Raw genomic sequence first — 12358 nt, forward strand, 5'->3', positions numbered from 1 at the left:
GCTAGTAGTTACTACTATACTAGGCGGGTCAGTATGATGTTAGGGCATGGGAGCTTCGGGGATCAACTTCCAATGGCTACTACATAGTTGTAACTTGGGTAATCTAAAGTGCTTCAGAGTATGGTAATCGTTGCTCTGATAGATTTGGTCTGGCTTTTACTATTATCTGGGTCCATGCGAGTGTCAGCGCCAGTGCCAGTGATAGTATGAACGAATTCCCAAGTGGAATGCACTGGGACCTCGGGAGTACATATTAGGTACTAGTAGTACCTGGAGGATATATATCAGTTACCACTGGCAGTACTCCAAATCTCCAGGGCTGAACTTAACTTTCAAGGTTCGAACCTAAACCTAATAGCTCTGAGAAAGTAGAAATCATCAAAAGTAATTTTCTGATGACACTATGTTCGAGTTAATGGTACTATAGTAGCACTAGTATGATCCGTATGATGTATTGCATACTCACAAGTCTTATCCAACAATGGATGAGCGCCACCAGAACCGTGCTCAAGAGCAAAGACCCCAAGCGACGTTTCTCTCAGCCATCCCTTGCATATATATGCTTACTAGGTAATGATGCCCAACTTCAAGTACGATATTAGCAATAGGGTTCTGCGCGGGTGATCGGTGCGGGCTGCCAGTGTCCGCCACGTGCAGCAACCGGCATCTCGCACCTCCCCTCGCAGCCGTTGCCAACATCATCTCCGTTCAATCTACCCCTACCATTGGCCATGGACTGCTGTCAGACTCATCGTGATCATGCGTGATTTTCAAAAGCGTTTAATGGTTACCATGGTACGCTACAGACATTTGATATCGAATCCGGATTGATGCATCTACATGCGATGCCAACGCCAACACCATCACCATCACCAACACCAACACCAACACCAACACCAACACCAACCTCAGCACGATCCTAGCGGTCGCACCGGGATTACCCCTACAAATCAGGGAGATCGCTCATGCGCCGGCAAGCAGCATCCCGAGAAAAAGAAAAGAAAGCAAGGAAAAAGCAACGTGATCATCCCGCTCTGCACGACACCCTGCACTCATTTCGCTCCGAAGCGAGTTGGAATCGCAACTGTGTCACCACCAATTTGCATTTGCATCACCCAGGATACGCCTTGGAGATCAAGCCCATCACACGACCCCGGTCATGCTGTCAATATACTTTCAACTCTGCAGAACTATCACATCACACCCAAACATCCCCCATCTCCGCCTCCCTTGGAGCCACGTCAGATCGCGAGAACAGAGCGTCCCAGGGCCGATTGTGAATGGCTGAGCGTGTTCCCGTGACCGTTCAGCCATGCGGGCTGCGCCTATTAGTGCCCGACCGGCTCCATCCCTGTTGATAGACGCGCTTCCGTGTGGGTAACCAGAAAAAGGAAAAAAGGGCAAAAAAAAAAGAAAAGAAAAAAACAGGGCTCCAAAGTCAAAGGCCTCGGACCAGCCCGAAAATAACCAGACAACCAACCAGAACGACAAGAGGCGAATACGATATCCCCAAAAACTAGACCTTCAAAGAAAACCGGAGAAAGGGAACGTCGTAGCCTGCGGTCGGGCGGCCATTGGGTCCCCAAGTCGACGCTCAGTCCCTCAGTTGGGTCCATGCCGACTAGCGCGTCCCCAGGACAAACCGCATCGAGTGGCCAGCGATTTTGGGTCGGGTGGACCCCTGGAGATGGCGGAGGTTTTGTATACACAGGTCAAGCTGAATAGGCCACGCCAGAGAGTGGAGTGTAACGGAAAGGCGCGGGCGTGCACGAGCGAAACAAAAATGGAGAAATTGAGGGGGAAAAATATCATCAAAAACCTCCCCAAAAATCGACAGAGATCCGAGAAAGAATTATTCAATACCAGTGGCGGGACAGTGCAGAAAGGCAAGGGCAAGAAATGTATCAAAATTTTTATTTTTTTTTCATCAAAAAAAGAGGCCCTCGGCTGATATGAGATGGTTCATGGCGGGCGCGAATCATCTTTTTTTCTTTTTTAAAAAAATCCAGATGGCACACATGCATGAGATCGGCGGGAAGACCGGAGCGGCCCGTGGGACAAGTACCCCGACCATCAGCGCAAAAGTTCGCAACTGTCCATGACCCGGTGGCTGCCAATGCCATCTTCTTCTCCCTCTCACCACCCACCCTGGTGCAAGTTTCACCATGGTGGAAATGGGAGGCCCCGATTTGATCCAGGATGACCACCCCGAGATCCAATCATATCCAAAAATCCACCATCCACAGAACTAGAATCATCCTGGTTCCCACCTTTCTCCTCTCTTCCCTTCCCCCCTCCTCCTTTGCAACATCGTTATGGGTGGCCCACACACCGGGATTAGCGGTGACGGAGGGCCACTTGCGCCGCCCCCGTACAACGTGGTTGTGGCTCTGGAACAAGGAACCCGCCCCCTGTCAGCGGTCAACGCAGCGCTAATGCAGGTTACCTTGACTCATGATGGGCTTTCCGGATCCAGTGCTACAGCCCTGGGAACTTAGGGCCCTCCACTTCTGTACTCGCTACATCCACTCCGGCCAGCAGTGAGAGGGAGGGGGCTCCGCTCTTGTCACCAGACAAGGACGGTTCTCGTCTCGTATTGGGAAATGGAGGGTGGCGAGGGCTGAACTCCACTCGTCAGCTGAAGTCTGATCGCCACTTCACACCGCCTCGGCTGGCGCTGCAGGCGTGGGATGGATGAGGGGAGAAGTTCGATAGTACATGCAGTAGCTTCATGTACTTGGCCGGGAGAAGAAGATGGGATGGGCCCTTTTGTGTGCTTGGGGGGAGAGTTCGCGCCGTCCCAGTCCTGCTGTAAGTACGAGAAGGTTGTAAATTGTGGCTGCCCTGTGTTATGGGGGGTGATGAGCTTTGCTGCTTTTTTGCTGCAACTAATCCTCTCTTGCACACACTGTCCTGCGTATTCCCGCTTGTCTCTTTCCCCCTTTGAATTTTCTTTCAATTTTTTGTCTTTGATTTTCTCCAAAGATTGATTGGGTCACAACCAAATCCAGATTTTCGCCCCGACCCGAGCCCATCGCCATGGAAGAGAATCCTGGTTCCGCGGGCCCGGTTGCGGTTGTGCGACGACGGTCCGAGTCGCGCTCGCCCATGGTGGATCGTTGGTCCGCGCCAGGGATCACGGAGGAATATGACGATCGGTAGCTGGCAGCAGCCGGGTCACCAAGTTACGAAGTCACCAGATCTCCAAGTTTTAGTCTTGCATCTGAGTCTACTGACATCTACTAGCAGCATCACCACTACCACTACTCCGTACGAGTATACGAAGTACCATAATCGTCTCGTACTAACCGAGCATCTCCATCCTATCCCCACCGGCTTACCTGTTCAGCTGATGCCCTAGCGTCAAGAGGGTCCCCCGTCCATGTCGACGGGTCACTGGCGCTGCTTTAGCCCGCGCTGCCCGGGCTCCACCCCGTTGTCTAAAAAATCCTGGCGCCAGTTCCAATCAGAAAATTGCATTGGGTGCTCTTCGACAGCGTCCAAGCAGTTCTACTGGCAGCGGGCTCTGGGATTGGTGTTGCTGGTCCTAGGACTAGTGACGGCCCTCGCCCGTCTTTTCCAGAACTGCTTATCGTCCCGGTCCATTTGATTTATTGAATTTATTTGAATTTATTTTATTATTTGAATATTCTATTTTATTATTATTTTTTATTAATTTCCATTCCATTCCCATTACTCCCCCAACTGTGTACTGTTATCCCATCTCTTCCATCTCTTCCATCGTGCTCACGTCATAATCCGAGGCTCTTTTTGGTTTGGTCCTCTTTTCTTCCTCCTTCTTTCTTTTCTTACCTTTTTCCTTTTTTCCTTTCCTTTTTCCTATTCCTTTTTCTGATCGTTTCCTTTTTGTCTTTTCTATTTTCGATTTTCCTATTTTCTTTTTTTTCAGTCCCTTCCCCTCTCCTCTCTCTCCAACCCTCATCTCTACCGAATTGGTTTCCTCCTGCAGCTACCTTTTTCCCCTGCGTGACCGCGCTATGCTGGCGTTGTCCGTGTGATTCGACTCGTCCCCCTTTCATAACCCGACGTCACTGTCCTGTATCTGTATCGGTATCTGATACTCCGTACTGGTACTTCTTGACTCATCTCACCTCATCTTCTCTCCTCCCCTTCCTCCCTCCCACAAATGTCCGGTCCTCCGCCCCCCAATGGTCCTCCGGACTTCGATCCTAATCGACAACCATATCCACCTTGGAACGGTCAGGGTCAATCACCCGAGGATCACCAACACCAACCTCCATATCAGGTATGTTTGCTTTATTGATGCGCTGTCTGTGTGTGCCGCGCTGTGCTATGTGAGCTGTATTTATCTCAATGCTAACATTCCTTCCCTCTGTGTCAAGTACCCGCCGCCGGGCTCATCTTATCCTCCTTCCGATCAAGACCGCGCCTATTATCCTCCACCTCAATATCCTCCCCCAGGAAGCATGGCGGCCATTCACCCACATGCTCAAGCTCCAGATGCCTATCGTCTCCCTCCTCCACCGGGTGCTTACCGCCCCGATCCCTACGGCCAACCTCCCGCGACTCAGGTAGTTCACTATCAAGCCGCAGCGCCGCGCCAGAGAACTGCCATTGCCTGCCGGTACTGTCGCCGTCGCAAGGTATGTGGATGCCGATTCCATGCGGGGATTGACGCGCTTGTTTGGGCGTCTTGAAAAGAGAATGAGAGGAAGGATTGCTGACGAGCGATATTGTTTAGATTCGCTGCTCAGGATTTGAGACCTCCACCGATGGTCGCTGTACCAACTGCATTCGATTCAACCAGGAGTGCATGTTCACTCCCGTTTCCTCACAGGCACAGGCCTTTGTTCCCGCGCAAGTCGCCTACCCTCATCTCCGCAACCAACAGGCTGGCGGCCGCGGCAGCAACCCTGGAATGACGCTCTACGGTGCCCACGGCCAGCCGCTTCCCCCCCAGCAGCAACCTGACTCGACCCTTCCGCCGCCTCAAGGGATGTATCATCCATATGGACGACCTCCCATGGATGGTGCCCCGCAGCCCCTTGCGTCTTCCATGCCGGATCCGGTAAGGCAGTTCATTCTAGCACCCACCCATAACCTCGGATCTAATGTAATGTTTTGATTGTGCAGAGACAAGGCCGCCGAAGCTCTGGATCGGGATTCGACTATCCGGACCCGACCAACCTTGCGCCCGTTACGCCCGCGTCCACTCCGGGATACCAAGCTCACACCGCTCCTGGCCCCTACTATCCTACACCGCACGATCGGCGTACCTCGCCGCAATCTGGCTACGGTTATGATGCACGCCACTCCTCCTCGCCTCACAGCTCTCCTTATCCTCCAATGACGCAGGGCGGCCCGACTCCACCCCCCACTTCAACTCCCGGCGGCTCGGCACGGGGCGGCTTGAATGTGCGGGACATGCTCAACCCCGGCAACAACGATCCTTCGCAAGGACGCTCTAGTACCGACAGCGACATGCTCAATGCGTTGAATCGCCGTGGCCCCCAGTAGAAATATCTCAGCTATACCTGAGACATCAACTGGGAGGAAATGGCGAGAAAACGCGACGGGAATGCGGGGACTGCGGAAGGAATGAAACTCGTGTGCTGGCCACACGGTTTTAAGGGAGAAATCCATGTGTTTTGGATTATGGTGACATGGGAAAAGGGCAGCATGGCCATATCGGAGCAATCCAGTTGGATCGGAATTTATCGACGAATCTCTTGTTTCACAAACACACACACCCTCAATCTCGCTTTGGAATTTGGAACTCTCCCTTCGGATCGATCAGAGACGCCCCAATGGAACGCGACAAAACAATTTTCTCTGTGCCCGTGCACACGAATCGGAATCCTAGAATGGAGGGTTGAAACATCTTTCCCGAGATATGTGACGAATTTGCTTGCGAGTGGATTATGACGACGACGATCGAAATTTCCTTTTCTTTCTGCCTCTGATCCGATGGCTAATGCCTGGAGGTACGAAGCCACTTTGAAACGCGGACCCATGAGCTTTACGAGCCGCACGAACATTTTTCTTTTCTTCTTCTCTCTACACATTCAAGATTGCCAGGACCAATGTGCTCTGGTTTTGGTTATTGACATACGACTTTTCTTTTCGATTTATTCTCTTACAATATTTCGTTTTCTCCATCGACTCTGGTTTAATTGTGATATTTGGAAGAAACTGTTGCGTCGACAAATGAATTGGGTGGGGAAGTGAAGGGAAGGGACTAGGTCTCGCAATCTGCGAATCACTTGGGAAGAATTGGCCCTCCTTGGCTGGTTTATCAAGGTGTCACATTCCAAGTCTCTCCGGAAATTGCACACCATCTATCCGCTCCCTCCCCCGATCCAAACTACCATGGCCAAATTCGAACGTCCAACCTGGTCCGACCCAACACGCACAGGCAGACAGAACAGCAAGACCAGGCTCCATGCATCACGATCAACGAATACATCCATCACACTCTTAACACACCCACACTCAACCTCCACCATATTACATCATCTCGCCTCCGTGCTCTACACCCCAAACGGCGGCAACAACATATACTTGTCACAAATTTCGGGGCGGCTACTTTGACTACTTTGCGTCTGCGTTTACGGTTCGGTTGATTCTCACTCGGGATTTTCTTCTTATCATTTCACTTCATCTTTTTGCGCACTCGGTTTCATTCCCTTGTTTCATCTACTTTCAACCCGTATATCTTTTATTTCCCGGAAGGCAATCTCGAAATTCGCGTTCGGCATGTCATGCAACAAAAGATGGTCGGCTGTGTGAATCTTTTACCTCCAAGTTTTTTCTGGTTGTTTTGTTGGTTTTTTGTTGCAAACTGATTTACCCTCGATCTCCGCAGGTCTTTTGTTTTGTTCTGTGTTTTTGCCAGCTTGTTTTTGCCATGCGCTATTACTTACTCGATGCGGCTTTTTGTTTATGCTTGTGGTTTTTCTTTTTTTTGTGTCCGTTTACAAACTTACTGGGAGGCTGTCTGATCACTCTTTGTCTTTTACTCGTTACTCACGCTTTGCATGTCTTTCTATTTATCTCCATCTATCTATCGATGCTCCACCCATATACGTCGGTAAAGTGCTTTATGCGCTGTTCTGTTCCCTTACGGACAAATCAACTGGTGTGAGAATCTCGTCAAACCGAGAACTATCCATTTACTTCCATTCTTGATCTGTAGATTATACCTGCTTTGAGCTAGTCTGACTTGTCTGGTTAAGTCAAGTTCAGTGTTAAATCCAATTGTAACGAGCAGAACAAATCGAATACCACGATACTCCTGCACAGCTTCCAAGGTACAGTATACCATACCTACACCTCTTCTCAAACCAAAGCTCTGCAATATCCAATGCATGTATTACATGCACAGCACCTCCACGCAGAGCCAATAAAAAGCCAACTCTCGCACAAACGTCAAGATAAGCGCAGAGCGGAAGGATCCCCGCGTAACCTACTAGACGCAGACGCTGGAAAGGGAAGACTGACGTCCATATTAACTTGGGTACTTTTGCTTAACTTGTTTAATTGGATGGGGCCGCTGGTATTTAGGGCTGATCTAGTCATTGGACTTAGCCGCGCTGATTATAAGCGCCTTGGACGCGACCTCTTGAGATGGTGCCGGCCGGTTCCTCTGGGTTGAGGGTGGTTTGTTAATACTCACTAGTTCCTATGTACTAACTAGTATATAATATCTGGTTCAAGTGGCTTGCCGTTCTGATTGAGTATTTGTATTGGATACCCTGTTTATTATTGTGGTGCTGTGTCTGATTTGTGATGGTGGAATACTACTAGCATAAGGGGTAGTTGGAAGTAGTGAAGTGTAGTGCAGTGTAGTGAAGTATGGTGTATTCAAACGTGCTATCGTGGCTTGGTTCAAGCATTAGAATGGACTATGATGGCTGTTTTCCATTATTAAAAATCACTATTTCTGACTAACTATAGCTGGCCAACTTGGATATCAGAAAGTGTTGATGCTTTTACATTATGTTGAAGATGGGGTCCGTTGCATTGCAATTAAATATTGGAATATGGATCACTTATTTGAGATCAGTTGCTAAGAATCGTGACCTCGGGGATTTTATTGTTCTTCTTTCAAGATGCTACGTATTGAGTAAAGTCCTCATCGGACTCGAGGGAGAGAGAGACGAGGATTTTAAACTTAAACACGTGCTTAATTCCATTGTCTCGATACACTATAAAATTTCCAACTACCATTTTCCCTCGCTTAAAGAAATATATTCAACCTGACCGGTGCTTCGATACAAGAAAAAGCGAAAGGAATGGAGTGCATTGTGCGCAATGAAGAGAATGTTGGTGTGGAATCGCTGCGTGGGCCTTTTGTAGAGTTGCAGTTATGCCCATCAGTGAAGATAGAGACACTGATCACGCACCAGACCGACTGGGATATTGCATTAACTTAAGCCCGCTTGCTCTCCTGACTCTATAGTCTGCATATCTTGAGGGTTAGCAGTATTCTTGGTAGTTTACTTGCATGCGGTGATGGTGAAATATTAGAAACATCTCTCACATTGTAATGAATGGGGCAAAATTCATTATCAAGTCACGCCGCTGTGAGTAGGCTATTATTGCATGCCATTCTATGTATCCAAGCAAGATTTATGAGCGATAATCAGAACAATCTGTGGCAAAAACATCTACGACTGGTGAGTAATGGAAGCCTTGCAAAAGCAAATAACATGCCTTTGAAAGCGCTAGTACGAAAAGGCTTCATCGTAGGTAAATATTCTTTGGCTAGAAAGATTGCTTATACAAGGAGGAAGGCAGGTCATGGGTATGGGTGCCGGAGCTCGGAGCAACCCTGTGATAGAAAATGGTAGGAAACGCATCGCAATTTAATCAAACTAGTATCCAACGTTAGCCCTCGATCGAGATAAGAATCAGCAAGCAGGGCAAGACTTACCGGAGTCAAGAAAGATTCGGCCACAAATCGTGCACGTGCATTCAACTATAAAAAAGCAGGTTAGTATGTGGCCAGTTCAGGGCGAGTTTTCAACACGGGATACGCACAAACAACTTCATTTCCGACACTTCCTTATCCACTTCTTCCATGAAGGTGATAATAAACTCGACAAGTTGGTGCTTAAGAAGATGCTCTGTGTGATAGTTCGTAACCAAAAAGCTGATATCGTATCCCTGATAGTGACGGCTGTTAGCAAAGACCAGGCCACGAAAGAAGTAGACCATGATTGCAGGAACGAACCTTTACGGGCTTCCTTCGGAGGATGAAGAATGACTCGGCTCGCTGTTGCAGGAAGCGGGTGAACTTGTGGACCAGCACTTTCTCGATTTCGTCCGCTTGCTTAATGCTCAAGCTTATTCTGACTGAGTTGACGGAAGGCTCGATGTCTGGATAACAGGTCAGCCCACTATCTTGGAAGGGGGAGAGATACTTTGTGGATCTCAAAGATAGGGATTGCGACGTACACAGCTTCTCATGTTCATTACGGCTGATGGTGATACTGGGATCATGGTTAATAAGGCTGCCTGGTCGTTTATATGCCGGTGCGCATTGGGGATCTCACGGGTTGAGGATCAGCTCAGGAGAGGACTTGGCTTCGATTTCAGGAACATTGTGACGCTCGGAGGTCTGCGAAGCGAAGTTGGAGATCGCAAGGGCGGCGGTGAGAGATGACCGACAGCATCTAGGCCCATGTTAGCACGTGTTGTTTTGTTGAAGCCTAGATGACGAAATGTAGCTCACTGAAGGTAGGGTCGCAGAGATTGAGACTAAAAAAATAGTCAGCTATTGTCAACGCCGCTCAAATACACATGGTAACATACCATGATGGGCTATGGATCCAACACAATTGGAGGGCGAAGGAAGTGTCTGAGCTCTTGAGACGAGGGGAAGTTGAGGTCCCGCGCGGCCGCGGAGAGGCGGAGGCGGTGGGGGCTGTGAGCGGTGAATGCGGTGAAGACGATGACGGTGGGTGGGCAATTCTGCCTGACAATTCAGGCAGAGAAGCTTCGCCGCCTTCCATCACCTTCCCCGAAGGGTTGTCGAGCTGTTTACTCCCCATCCCCAACCTATTCTTCCCATTTTTGATCTTTACTGCCCCTCGTCACTATGGCGTCCATCCCGAGTAAGTGGTGACATATCGATCCCTAGCTTCAGAACCCCGGCATTCCGGCTTGCCCTTCCCCCGCTAACTGATCGACAGTCATTGTTAAGCACGCGGGCAAACGCCACGAAGTTGAGCTCGATCCCACCTCCAACGGCGAAACATTGAAATACCAGTTGTTTTCCCTTACCGGAGTCGAACCGGACCGTCAGAAGGTACTCGTGAAGGGTGGCCAACTCAAGGATGATACTCCACTGTCCTCCCTCAAGGCCAAGCCAGGCCAGACCTTCATGATGATGGGGACCCCATCAGGTGGTCAGGGAGACGCAGACCTAGGCCGCCCGAAAGAGACAATGAAATTCCTCGAGGATATGACAGAAGCCGAGATTGCTCGACAAGACGGAGCTACACCTGCCGGCCTGCAGAACCTGGGCAATACCTGCTACTTGAACTCTACCTTGCAAACACTGCGAAGCGTCCCTGAGTTGCAGGAGGAGCTTCAGCGTTATCGTCCGAGTCGTGCTGGCCAATCCGGTGGCCTGTCCGATCTGAGCAGCTTTGGCCTTGGAGGAATGGACAGCTCCAGGGATATGGCCGCGTCTCTTCGAGACCTGTTCAAGCAAATGTCGGAGACACAGGAAGGAATTCCCCCTCTGATGTTCCTCAATGCCCTCCGTACCGCTTTCCCACAATTCGCCCAACGAGACCGCAATGGAGGCGGCTATTCCCAGCAGGACGCCGAGGAGGCTTGGTCGCAGATCGTCAACCAGCTGCGTACCAAGCTGACCATCACCGACGGAGCTGGAGAAGGTGCTTCTCAAACTTCCTTTGTCGACAAATACTTCGCGGGTCAGTTCGAGTCGGCTCTCGAATGTGATGACCCCGGGGCCAAGGAGGCAGGCGAAGAACCGACTAACTCATCCGATGTCTTTTTCAAGTTGGATTGTCACATTGGAAAGGAGATCAACCACCTCCAGGATGGAATCAGGGTTGGTTTACAAGAGCAGATTGAGAAGCAATCGCCTGTGTTAGACCGCAATGCGCTGTACACAAAGAAGTCGAAGATTGCTCGACTGCCCAAATATCTTACTGTACACTTTGTTCGTTTCTTCTGGAAACGCGACACCCAGAAGAAGGCCAAGATTATGCGAAAGGTCACATTCCCTGCCGAGCTCGACATTGTGGAGTTCTGCACCGAAACTCTTCAGAAACAGGTCATCCCTATTCGTGACAAGGTTCGGGAGATCCGCAAAGACGACATCGACATCGAACGCTCTCGCAAGCGCCAGAAACTGAGCCAGAAGCAAGAGGAAGAGCAGAGCAAGGAAGAGAAGGGAGGCGGTGGCCAGAAAGAGCCAATGCAGAAGAAGAAGGAAGCTCAAGAGGCCGCAGAGAGCAAGGGGAAGGCAAACGACAAGGACGGTGATACCAACATGGAGGAGAACTTCAAGACCGATGCCGAGTATGAAGCAGAGAAGTTGGAGGCGATCGCGTCCGCTAAGAAGGAGCTTTATGAGTTGATCAAGCAGAACGGCTCCACAGACAGCGGTACCAACCCGTCTGGTCTGTATGAGCTACGCGGTGTGATTACCCACCAGGGAGCCAGTGCGGACAGCGGTCATTACACTGCCTATGTCAAGAAGCAAGCTCGCCCCGACAACTCCCAAGCCGGTAGCAAGCGCCGTGACGAGGAGGAGGATGATGGCAAGTGGTGGTGGTTCAACGACGACAAGGTCACCGAAGTTGAAGCTGAGAAGATTGAAACTCTTTCTGGTGGTGGTAAGTGCTTTTGGCCTGGTATTATCTGAATTCCTACTGACAGCATTGACAGGCGAATCCCACTCGGCCCTGATCCTGCTCTACCGTGCCATTGAGCTCCCCAAGCAGGAGTAATTTCTCAACTAATTTGATAACTATTCACCCCCTAGTATGCGACAAAAAATACGCCTCTAGATGAATAGAAACGACGATTATGAGTTGACGTTGATGTTGATGTTGATGTGGGTGGGGAAGCTTGGGAATCCAACTAAAGTGGTTTATTCCGATAAATACTCTACTGTAGATGCAATGGGACTATGATTGACGGGACTCTAACTTTGTAATAAAAAACAACTTCATTGAAGCATATCCTCTGCAATGCATGTAATATGTAGAAATAAACATACAAAAGCTCCAGAGAAACTATCGAGGAAGATGATATCACGTGACCACGAGCCTCGGTCCCGCGACTTTCAATCCACTCGACGTGGACAGCTTCACTTCTCTGGTAAACGGTGATG

The 12358-nt window shown here is 49.8% G+C and overlaps 4 protein-coding genes across 4 annotated transcripts; 3 read left to right on the forward strand and 1 right to left on the reverse strand.

Annotated features, from left to right (window-relative positions):
* Positions 1-3039: 3039 nt before the first annotated feature.
* N7509_013793 (uncharacterized protein) lies at positions 3040-3361 on the forward strand (the record flags this gene model as incomplete). The annotated part of the gene is made up of 2 exons (XM_056638430.1): positions 3040-3158; positions 3247-3361. The coding sequence occupies 2 exons, from the start codon at positions 3040-3042 to the stop codon at positions 3359-3361; spliced, it is 234 nt and encodes a 77-aa protein (XP_056481937.1).
* Positions 3362-4147: 786 nt separating this feature from the next.
* N7509_013794 (Zn(II)2Cys6 transcription factor domain-containing protein) lies at positions 4148-5499 on the forward strand (the record flags this gene model as incomplete). The annotated part of the gene is made up of 4 exons (XM_056638431.1): positions 4148-4267; positions 4365-4625; positions 4724-5050; positions 5116-5499. 4 exons carry the CDS (start codon positions 4148-4150, stop codon positions 5497-5499), a joined length of 1092 nt encoding a protein of 363 aa, XP_056481938.1.
* A 3350-nt stretch (positions 5500-8849) lies between these two features.
* N7509_013795 (actin-related protein 2/3 complex subunit 4 family protein) lies at positions 8850-9801 on the reverse strand (the record flags this gene model as incomplete). The annotated part of the gene is made up of 8 exons (XM_056638432.1): positions 8850-8858; positions 8918-8962; positions 9025-9150; positions 9218-9363; positions 9442-9476; positions 9540-9659; positions 9719-9744; positions 9799-9801. The coding sequence occupies 8 exons, from the start codon at positions 9799-9801 to the stop codon at positions 8850-8852; spliced, it is 510 nt and encodes a 169-aa protein (XP_056481939.1).
* Positions 9802-10084: 283 nt separating this feature from the next.
* Positions 10085-11887, forward strand: N7509_013796 (ubiquitin-specific protease UBP6; the record flags this gene model as incomplete). Its single annotated transcript, XM_056638433.1, has 2 exons — positions 10085-10100; positions 10179-11887. The coding sequence occupies 2 exons, from the start codon at positions 10085-10087 to the stop codon at positions 11885-11887; spliced, it is 1725 nt and encodes a 574-aa protein (XP_056481940.1).
* Between the last annotated feature and the right edge of the window lie 471 nt (positions 11888-12358).

This window comes from Penicillium cosmopolitanum (assembly GCF_028827165.1).
Source record: "Penicillium cosmopolitanum strain IBT 29677 chromosome Unknown utg000012l:1.0-3308103.0:1.0-3310761.0, whole genome shotgun sequence".
Classification (NCBI taxonomy): domain Eukaryota; kingdom Fungi; phylum Ascomycota; class Eurotiomycetes; order Eurotiales; family Aspergillaceae; genus Penicillium; species Penicillium cosmopolitanum.